The sequence below is a fragment of the Camellia sinensis genome, chromosome 9, assembly GCF_055761805.1.
Source record: "Camellia sinensis isolate YWXY chromosome 9, ASM5576180v1, whole genome shotgun sequence".
Classification (NCBI taxonomy): domain Eukaryota; kingdom Viridiplantae; phylum Streptophyta; class Magnoliopsida; order Ericales; family Theaceae; genus Camellia; species Camellia sinensis.
Genome location: NC_138969.1, coordinates 57,651,760 through 57,663,170, shown reverse-complemented (window position 1 = coordinate 57,663,170; position 11,411 = coordinate 57,651,760). Strand labels below are relative to the sequence as shown.

General features: G+C 33.5%; 2 protein-coding genes across 2 annotated transcripts; both read right to left on the bottom strand.

The window, feature by feature from the left end:
- Positions 1-5,334: 5,334 nt before the first annotated feature.
- Positions 5,335-6,344, bottom strand: LOC114293924 (serine/threonine-protein kinase Nek3-like). The gene is made up of 4 exons (XM_082886849.1): positions 6,191-6,344; positions 6,059-6,108; positions 5,891-5,972; positions 5,335-5,695 (listed from the first exon to the last, which is right to left on the bottom strand). Exons 1-4 carry the CDS (start codon positions 6,258-6,260, stop codon positions 5,589-5,591), a joined length of 309 nt encoding a protein of 102 aa, XP_082742975.1. The 5' UTR covers positions 6,261-6,344; the 3' UTR covers positions 5,335-5,588.
- A 2,500-nt stretch (positions 6,345-8,844) lies between these two features.
- On the bottom strand, positions 8,845-9,969 carry LOC114323121 (uncharacterized). Its single transcript, XM_082886848.1, has 2 exons — positions 9,652-9,969; positions 8,845-9,220 (listed from the first exon to the last, which is right to left on the bottom strand). Exons 1-2 carry the CDS (start codon positions 9,967-9,969, stop codon positions 9,074-9,076), a joined length of 465 nt encoding a protein of 154 aa, XP_082742974.1. The 3' UTR covers positions 8,845-9,073.
- Positions 9,970-11,411: the final 1,442 nt, after the last annotated feature.

Sequence of the window (11,411 nt, the reverse complement as noted above, 5' to 3'; positions counted from 1 at the left end):
TTGAATATTGAATTTTTTAACTTGAAAAATTATCTAATAAAAATTTAAATGTTGAACTAAAATTAAGTTGTTTGATATGCATAAGATCAAATTTAAAATTTCTTATTTTCAAATTGTATATTTTATTTTTTGTACTGGAATGGTAGTGGTGATGGTATGATGGTGGTGGTGGTGGTGGTGGTGGTGGTGGTGCTAGTAGTAGCAATAATAATGGTAGTAAAATGATAGTGGTGTTTGTGGAAATAATGACAACAGTGATTAAGTTGGTGTTAGTAGTGATAATGGCACGATAGTGATAGTAGTAGTGGTAATGAAGGTGATGGTAACAGTAATGATGGTAATGATTGTAAAATAATGGTGATAATTATGAAAACAATAACAATGGTGATGAAGATGGTGATAATAGTAGTGTAGATACCCTATTTTGACTGGCCCTAAGACTTAGACACATCTTTTTGATCACCCGATGAAGAAAACAAAAAGGTGTTTCTCACAGAATCCTCAATAAGAAAACTTAGAATTTGAGCCCTGTTTCCAACCCTAAACAGCCACAAATTACCTTTCCAATGGAATATTCTGACCTCACGGTTGTGTTTAGAATAGTTCGTTTAGCTACGATCAACCTTCGCTTCACTTGTGGGGGCCTTACTGAAAAATTCTCCCGAAATATGAGTTACAGTACAAATATTTGAAACTTCTGGGCCAAATTGTAATTATCAAAAGTCAAGAAATATTCTGTTATGTGAGGGAATATTCTATTAAGTCAAGGGATATTCCGTCCATACGGAGAATATTCCGTCAAATGTTGACTGTGACGCTGATATGACGGTCTTGCTGACATGACATGACTGGATTGGTCCCTGCTAATGGTGTGGCACTGACATGTCTTTACCCAAAAAAATATAAATTTGAGGAATGCTTGGAAAGAGATTTGAACACTCAACCTATTACTTAACACCCAACGCGTTAACCACTTTACCAAAGCTTTGCCTTGTATTATATTTCCCGTAAAATAATATTTGACCATTTCAAACCAGCAGACAGAAAATGTGTATTTTTGTATTTTTTTTCTTCTGTGTGGGACATTCCTCTATCCCATTGGTTGACCTATATATCACCAAATACAAACCTAATCATCCTCCATTGTCAAAAAGTGGTTTTGTTTGCATCCATAAAGGAGAATCCATGCAACCACTTCGAAAATTTTGCCCTCCAATCACATTCTTGTCTTCTACCTTCTTTTTCACCTTCTTTTTTACCTTAACTCAGAGAGAGAGAGAGAGAGAGAGAGAGAGAGAGAGAGCGCGAGAGAGAGAGAGAGGACCATGAAATTGAATAGAAAAGAGTAAGAAAAGAGTGAAAAAATAGAGAAAAGTTGAGTTTTTGAGCTAAAAACACTCTCATCTTCTATATATACCCCATACCTTCCATACAAATTGAAATTCCATCTTTTCTACAATCAAAACTCCTCCAAAAATTCTAAAATACTTGAATTTCAGTAGCTTTGTTCAAGAGGAAGAGTGTGTGTTGGTAAAAATGAACAAAAACAAGAGAGTGATGCAAAGGAATAATTCCAAGCTTTCAAATTGAGGACATAATTTATACACTTAAGGGTGATGAAAAGGAAGTTTGAAAATCATGAAGTTCATCCTTTCTTGAAAAGGTGAATTTTCAAATTTTTTTTTTCATTTTCTTGCATGATCTATCTTATATTTGTTTTTTTGTGTTAGTTTCATATTAGTTTTTGCATGTTATACTCTTGCATAACATGTTATTCTCTTTCATATTAGTTTTTGTTATACTCTTGCAGGTTCTATCTTATAGTTGTTTTCTTATTTTAGTTTCATATTAGTGTTGTAATCTTGCATGTTCTATCTTATATTTGTTCTTATTTTAATTTCATATTAGTTTTGTTGTAATCTTGCATGTTCTACCTCATATTTGCTTTCTTGTTTTAGGTTCATGTTAGTTTTGTTGTAATCTTGCATGTTCTATCTTATATTTATTTTCTTGTTTTAGTTTCATAGTAATTGTGTTGTAATCTTGAATTTTTTAGCTCATATTTTTCTTGTATTAGTCTCATATTAGTTTTGTTGTAATCTTGCATGTTCTATCTTATATTTGTTTTTTTTGTTTTAAGTTTATGTTAGTTTTGTTATAAGTTTGCACTTTTTATTTTATACTTGTTTTCTTGTTGTTAATCTAACCGGTAGTGGTTAGTTGAGCCACCTACATATTTCTTGTTTGTTCATTTTCTTGGTTTTGCAATAAGACATGTTTTGCTAGGCCTAGTTGGTCGGCCAACCTATTTGGCCGGCCAGTTAGCTTCTTTTGGACAAGACGGCGTTATCTTCCGATGTTAACCAACTTCTAGTGGTTTCCAAGGAACATGAAACTTTTATTTTGTTTATTTTTATTTTGAGTGTTTTATGAGGTTTTGTTTTATTTTATTGTAATATTCCCTTATCTCTCTCTCTCTCTCTCTCTCTCTCTCTCTCTCTCTCTCACATTTGGTTTGTAATAATTTATTCAAAGTGTTGTAATAATTTTCCACCCCACTTCTTTCTATCCCATTCTTTTACTTGCTTTCGTTATTTGTGGATATGCATCATTTTTTTTAAGTATATCCTTGCTATACATCCATGTTTCATGCATCTAGATTCGGCTAATTTTGCATTTGTAGATTTAATCAATTCTTATGTGATTATGTGCACTACCTTATGTTCTTGAGATGATTCACATGCCATATCTTAGAAGCCGAATCTTTAGTTGCATCTTATGTGTGAATTGCATTAGGATTTTGTATATAAGATCATGCATTTTTGCTAACTTTGTTTTGTAACTGTTCACAGGACGCCGGTGATTTTCCAAAATAATATTGGAATAATATTGATTTTCATGATTGTAAACTCAATTTATTTGAGTTGTACATTTCAAAACTCTTTCAAAACTACATGAAATCAAGTTGTTCCAAAGTGGGTGACATAGTCTATACTTGTATACTTCACATAATAATTTTTCGGATTTATTAAATAATCAAAATATAAACATATAAAGTAAATAAAATTCATATCATGGTTTAGTAAAGGTCGATCTTTTGATCGGGTGAGCGAGGGTGCTCAATTAATAACCTTCCCCTCTCATACCTAAGGTTCCGAACCGAAACAACTTTGGTTATGACAAACAGTGGCCTTGGCACGAGTCATGGTTTTTCTAATTTTCCAAAATATTAGGTGGCGACTCTGAGATCTAATGACGCAGTCCATTTCTGGCAAAAGGTTTTGCAATAAAATGGATTTTCTAAAAATTGCCAAATCTGGACTCTCCATTTATGTTTCACATTGCACTAGTGAGACTAGATCAAAGAGACCAGATCAAAGAGATCGAAGGTCCGAATTGTTTAGCACGTACGGATACTCTCCGGACATGTTACAAGTAATAGTAGCATGATAGGTGTGGTAGTAGTGACGGCGGTGGCATGGTAGTGGTGTGGAGATGGTAGTAGTGGTAGTGAGTTTATAATAGTGTATATTGATACTTATGTTTAATATTTATAAATTCAATCAAAATTACGTAAGTTTCATATAACTTCAAATTTTCTTTTAACTTATATTTTTGGGTACTTAGGCCGTAAATCCATTTTTAAATCTTTTGGGACATTATGCTCAAGCTTTAATCTCTTTCAGCCAAAAGGACACAATTTGTCCAAAATAACAACTATCTGTTCAAATTAACCTATCTGTCTATCTCTTAAAATCACCCAATTTGTCTATCTGTTAAAATTCACCAATATTATTTTTCTATCTGTTGAAGTTCACCAAACTAACTATCTGTTGAAATGTGATACATGTCACTCATTCAACTCCCACTGATGAATATCACATATTTCTCTATCTTACCACCACCACCTGCTGCCGCCGTTACTTGCAACTTTTCCTGTGATTTTTCCCACTAATTTTGCTGGTGACTTTTCTGACATGTCTTTATCAGCAAATAATATTTTATCATAGATCCAACGCCCTATACCCTCTTTAAAATGGACTTTTCACCAATTTTCTCTACATTTTAAGAGACACTTAAATTTTTAAGTGATATCAATTTTGATTATTAAATGGATTTAATTGATTATCATTTAATGCATTCAGTTTTAAGTGTTGAATCAAATCATCAAATACTTCCTTTGTGTAGTGTAGATTAGAGTAATGATATACAAACAAAAAATTTATATATTATTTCTATACATAATAATGTAACTCAATGTAGACCATTCACTTTAATTCAAAACACCCCCAAAGATTACATTTATTTATTAAAATAGTATCACCACATCATTCTTGTGATACTTTTTAAATGAATTTTATGTATGGATAATATTTTCCTTTACATTGGCCTCTTGTACTTAGTCACTTTCAATTCAAGTGTAATCTAGTAGTTTATTAATAAAATTTACCTTTCTATTGCTCTCCTGTCATATTTCTTTCTTCTTCTAAAGTTTCAAAGAAGTCTATAAATCTATCAAAGCATTAAAAACCACACACAAATGCCTAATAATTGTTTATGTTGTAAAATTGGATCAAGATCTATCAATCCACATCCTAACAAAAAATTAAGTATTATTGGGTTTGATTAGATAGATAATGGGCGGAACAATCAACATTACATGAGTGAGATTGATATATAGGAATCGTATTGTATGGTATCGTAGTTGTTCATAAATGAAAAGTGCATTGGTGGATACTTTTTCCAAATTTCATTTTGTAGTAAAACTAGAGTAAACTTTCACTCACTGCTGGAAATTAGGCTTTTAGCGGCGTTTAAAAAACGCCGCTATAGGTACCAAAAACGTCGCCAATACTTTTTGTGACGTTTAATACTAAACGCCGATGACGCGGCCGTCGCTATAACTTTATGGCGTTTGGAAAACGTCGCTGTATTAGTATAGGCGGCGTTTTTAAAAACGCCGCCAAATGCCCTGCCCTAACAATACTGTGACGTCAGCATGCTTTTAGCGACGTTTTTAAAACGCCTTCATAGGTTTTTTTAATTTTAAAAATTCCAACCGTTATAGTGGCATTTGAAAAACGCCGTCTTATCTTCTTTTTTTTTTGGTTTTGAAATTGTGCTAATTTTATGTGATTGAACTAAAAGAACACCAATAATAAAACTAAATAACACTAATATGAAATAATAACTCCCATTCAAATAACAAATATAGTATTAATTCACTTTCCGATTCAATTTAATATAGCATTAATTTTTCCACAAAATAACATATCCAAAAATTGAATTCACAATTCTCAATCAAAAAATTACTACCTTATATACAAAGCCACAAAAGTTAAATCCAATTGAAACATAAAACCAATAAGTACCTTAAAAATGTCTTGGCTTCGAATTTTGGAAGATACATTACAGGGATTTAAAATTATTAGAGAAACTTACTAGAAAAGGCTTATGCCGATGACTATGAATGGCAATATATTAGCTAGAACAAACACAACTAGCTGAGTCCTACTTAATGAATTAGTAATCATTTAGATTATCTAAAGCAATGGCAAATCATTCGCATGCTTATATTAATGTTTCTCCTACGTAAAACATTTTCGGAAAGTGTTAAAAAAAGAATAAAGAACAGGAAATAAACTCGGCCGAAGTTCTGGGTTTTCTCCGCAGCATGCTTTTGATGAGGGCCTGACTGGAAAACAAAAATAGAGTAAGGATTAGATTAAGACACTAATTAAAGGCCACAATATACAAATAAGAACACAATTCCTCACGAGGAAAAATCTAAATTTTCATAGGCATCAAAAATATGCCAAGTTGCAACTTGCATTCATGATTGCATTATAACTTATATATGTATTTATGTGACATTTGTGTATACACTTACCCAAGGACCAAATGTCTGACTTAGAGCCATAAGGTATGTCAGCAAGAAGCTCAGGGCACATATAACTTGGAGTTTCTACAACCTGAGTTACGAAAAAGAAATCTTGAACAATAAAACTAATGCAAATGTTGAAACTTGAAAAATGAACCAGTTAACCACAAGACTTACAGAGGATGCAAGATCATCTGATGGCAACATCTTAGCAAGTCCAAAATCACCTGCAACAGGATTAATCAATGGTGATTCAGCAAAATACTGACACCTCTCAAGACTATTAAAGAAAGAAAACATATCACTTACCAAGACGTATGTCTTGATCTTTTGCCAAGAATATATTTGAACACCGCAAGAACAAGACTGTCAGTAACATGCAATTTCAGAAATTTCAGAAGGATAATTCATAAATCCTCTAGTATACAGATAGATGCAACTTACCTTAACATCTTTTGGGATACCGATAATCCCAGCCCGTCTCAAGTTTCCTCCATAAAAAACCAGCACTCCAATGTCAAAGTGGCTCTGAACTTAGGAGGAGACAGTGTGGGAGATTCCAAAGCCTATTTCAGTCCCACCTCAGTAGATTCATGGGTTTCCAATTCCATCGCTTCACTCACACAAATCATCAAACAGTACAACTTAGGATGGACTTATATAATTTGGTAATACTCATAACCAATAAAACTATAATAAAGGACAAAAAATGTTAATTAATATTGAGTATGTTTCAAGTGCACAATGAAAAGAGTAACAAACCTTGATTCATCAGCACAGAAGAAAGTCTTCAACTTGCCCTCAGCTCCTTTGGCAACATAGAAGTAAATGGGAGTCTGCTCAGAAAGGCTCTCATCTGCAAGAACCAACAAACCAAACGGTCCAAGAGCACCCTGGTTTGCTGCTCCACCAGCAGTGCTGTAACTGAACATCTCCATCTCAGTTACTACACATTGCTATTTTAAAGTAAGGCTATAATTTGAGTGTGATTATCAAAATAAAGAGAACACAACATAGAAGATTGCTTACAAGCTTTTAAGCACAAACAAACAATTTACCAACGAAAATTTTGTTTTCAGAGTCATAAGGTCTAGGAACTGATCATCCTCAATCTTCTTCATTAAAATTTTGTTTGCCTAATACAATGAGAAGAGCTTGAGCATTTGAGTACATGAACGATAAGTTTTCACAAAAACAAATAAAAATATACCTCTATGAGTTCCTTCTCATGTTTCTTATACCTCTATGAGTTCCTTCTCATTAAAATTTCACAAAAACAAATAAAAATATACCTCTATGAGTTCCTTCTCATGTTTCTTATACCTCTATGAGTTCCTTCTCATTAAAATTTCACAAAAACAAATAAAAATATACCTCTATGAGTTCCTTCTCATGTTTCTTATAGAGTTCTGCAACTCTTCTCTTGGCTTTAGCATAATCTTGAGCATTTGAGTACATGAACGATAAGTTTTCAAGTTCAGACTGCCAGAAGGTATTAGTAGATTAGCAAAATAGTGGGTGCAAAGAAACATAACTGCAATGATAGTGTAAAATAAAATCACACATAACAGGAGCATAGTTACAAAAATGACAGAAAAATGACTGTGAAATAAAGCATCTCAGAGTACATATATATGATTTTTTTACAACTACTGCCACCAAAGAACCACCTAAGAATAACTCTACCATTTGAATGAATGGAATTCCCAAAACCACACCAGTTAAATATAGTTAAGGATAAGAAGATTACCACAATAAACAGCATCCCTATGTCCCCTTAGTCTCTTTATGTTTTGCACCATTGTTAAGGGTTTAGCAATGAAGAGATGGAGCACGATGGTGTTGTGGAAAACCACCTCCGATTTCTCTCAAACTTAGTCCACGCACCTGATCAGCCTGCATGTGAGGCTGCTAAGATACATACATACCCAGCTGCAGCAACCACAGATTCACAGCTAGAGGCAGAGCCATCACTGCAGAAGAAGTCAGCATTGATATCTTGTTCATCACAGTTTTGTTTTCCTAAATGCTCTTCAGAAAATATCTGTAACAAACATAGCTACAGTTGTAATGTTTGTTGGATGGTTAGAGTGTTTGTTAGCTAAGTTAGTTACTGCATTAGTTACTGAGTTGGTTAGTTAGTTACTGAGTTAGTTAGATATTTTCCTATATAATATCTTGTACAGTGTATATGTGATTCATTGAATAAAAAGAAAAGTTAGAAAAGTCTTTCATTCTTTTCAGAGGCCAACGCAAGTATGCAGGCACAGGATTGACTTGCTTGTTTTCTTCATTCCTGTCAGCTGCATCATATAATAACAATACTAATAAGAAAAGAGCAAACAAAGCTTATCCAAAGCTATACATTTGCATGAGATTTCCACAACTACATTATGGCCGTTATGAGCTCTATATATGTGCAAAACAGTTACTGCAGACGGAAATCCACCCCTGGGACACTACTAAACAAAGTTTATTACTCTACGCAGAACAAGGCAATCCAATGGTGATGAATGCAACACTATCTCTATAATCGTGAATCTTTTTTTTATTTATAGGTAATATGTAATTATGAGCATATAATTAAAAGTATACACTCCAAAGTTTAGAGAAAATTGGACACTAAAAACATACTCCCTTGTTATAAAAAGTTTACAACAGATACAGAACCAGAAGCAATCCAGGGTTCCATTTGTCCATGCTTTGAAGGCACACATCATCATGAAATTAATTGAAACACATAATTAACTTCAAATATGTTCCAGCCCAGCTGCACCTCCCCCTCTCACATACGAGAGATTGGGGAATTTGATCCTTGCTAGAGGCAAGATTGGGCAACACTAACACCAACCCAATGCAACTGCCTTACTCCCTTAAGTCTAAGTTAGATATATAAACTATATTTATAAAAAAAAAAAAAAAAATCTATAATCTTCAAACAAAATAGCAGAAAATATCAAGATGTAGTGATAATAAGCAATGATACATCCATTATTGTCAAAAGAACGTGAGGGAATGTTTTAGTACAGAGGAACCCCATCGGATTGCTTCCCCTGGGTTCCCAACATGAACATCAAGGCTTACATAAACTACATGACCAATCAAAAAAGGAGTAAAGAGACTTCAAAATGGACATCACAAGGTACAAATTCACCCACAACAAAAACAAAGTTATCAGAGGGATGTGATATCTCACTTCTTAGCAAGCAGCTTTTTTGGAAGCTTCTCCAAAGGTGTGGTTTTGAGAAGGAAGAGCCTGGCAGCACGCTCTTGCAATGTACCCCCGCATTTCAACCCACGTGATTGCAGCTCCGATTTTAACCTTTCCATACCAAGAACCTAAAAGATCATACCAGAAAAATTTGAAATGTTAGTTGCTGTCAACGCTGCAAAAGTAGACGGCCTGTGTCAGCTTTATAATGGACTACAATAAGACATCATAAATATAAAACTGGCAAGATAATTTTACAAGTGCAATGTGAAATTTTGCAAATTATAACTTTATGCTGTTTCTTTCCCTCTCTATAGGACATTATGAAATCAGAGAGACACGTTATTCAATAAACACGGTTCAAGAACAGACACAGTTTCAACTAACAGGCTATTATCTTCTTCTTTTGCAGAATGCATTGCAGTTGACAACTTCATGGAAGAGACCATCAGTCCCTTGATTGTTTTAAGAAAAAATTTCCCAGTTTAATCCGAAAGCAAGGCAATCAAAACCAATTTACTTCACACATATAAACAGAAAGAAAAGTTGGTCATAATACCTCCAACTCTGCTGCTGAATTAAATTCATCGAAGTTCAGTGGCTTCACCGTATCTGAAACATCAGTGCTCATCACCACAGTTTCTTCATGAACTACAGGTTTGGATTCGGAATCAATGTTGACTTCTGCATCATTTGTTCCACATTCAAAATCTTCGCCCTTTCCAGAGCTAGAAACACTTGGGTGCTGACCCTCTGTTCCCTCCAGATTACCAGACTCAATTTCCCCAAATTCTTGCTTCTCATTCTCAAAGGCTTCTGCCCCCCTGGAGAAAGATATTGCTCCATTCTGTACTATCCTTTCTTCAAGAATTTCCATTGCTGGAGAAAGATATTATTTCACCATTTAACTCAACTTCTTCCTTCTAGTCATCAAATTTAGTTATTGTTAAGTGATTATGCATATTCTCGATAATCCAATATATGAAGGGTTCTAGTCAGATGAACCATTTTCTTTTTCTCTGTTCTTTTTATCTATCTTTCTGAGACACCATTTGCAGACTCTGTAACTTCTCTCTCACAGCCCTACACATGAAAGACTTCAGAGCATAGACGAAAGTGTGGAAGAACTAGAGAAAATTACCTAAAACAGTACCTGTACCTGTACCTTCTCAACAACATCCAACAAATTACCTAAAAAATACAAACAGTAAGGTAAACTTCCTCTTAAAACAAAATGACTGCATTACCTTCAAGATGTTTACGCCATTCAACTTATTTGAAATGACAATGCTTGAAACTGGACCAACATTTATTGTGAAGTTGCCAGCACCAACAACATTTGATAAGACTATAATGATCTAAGAAAATTTCACATCTAAAGTGAACCACGAAGAGAAAACAAAATTAAGGGAAAATTTGATCAAAGAAGCAACCACTGAATAATGAAGCCAAGGTCCTATTTATCTTCGTGACAGTGTCATGATTTTTTATTTATTTATTTTTAAATCATCTTGATGGTGTTGTATTTGTGCTCCATATTTGTATTCTTGCATAATCTATTTTCCAAAACAAATAAAAACAAAGAAACAATACAAACACAAACAAACAAGATAAATAATAGCACTATTATGATGCTACTAAGAGAAAGGGAAGGAGGAACCTGGTTCTAGGTCAACATTTTATTATGTAATTCCTTTTCAATCAATAAATCAATGGCAAACCTGTTCCAGCCAAACCCAGCTTTGGCTGATGACCTTCAATACAATATTGTGAAAAATTATAACCAAAGATAGATGAGTGATAGAAAAAAAAAAAAATCAAATTTAAGTCAATACCCAAATTAACCAATAAACAGACTGCTAATCACTACTGAGTTCTCCAATTAATGTTTATCATCTAAATAAACCAAAATATATTTTGATACATAGAAATTGACATAAACCAATGTATCCTCATATTTAGAAGCATTATAGACAAAAGAATATAGCTCCAGAAAAGTAAGAGAAACCAAATTCAAGTAGATTCTCATCAGTGTATTGAGTAAACAAATCTAAATAGAGTTGTTCAATACAAATCTAAACAAGATCAAAAACAGAACAAACATGTAAACAAATATATTAGAACTTACCTCCAATGAGAAAGTTAGGGTTTCTTTTCTCACAGGAGTTGATTTTTTCCGTCACTGCCGATCAACGATTGGATCATTCGAGAGCCTGAAAACAAAATAAGGATGATTATTCAATTAATACATAGAGATACATATAAAAATTCGTATATATACTTGTATAGAGAGTTTTTTAGGACAAAAAAATTATCCAA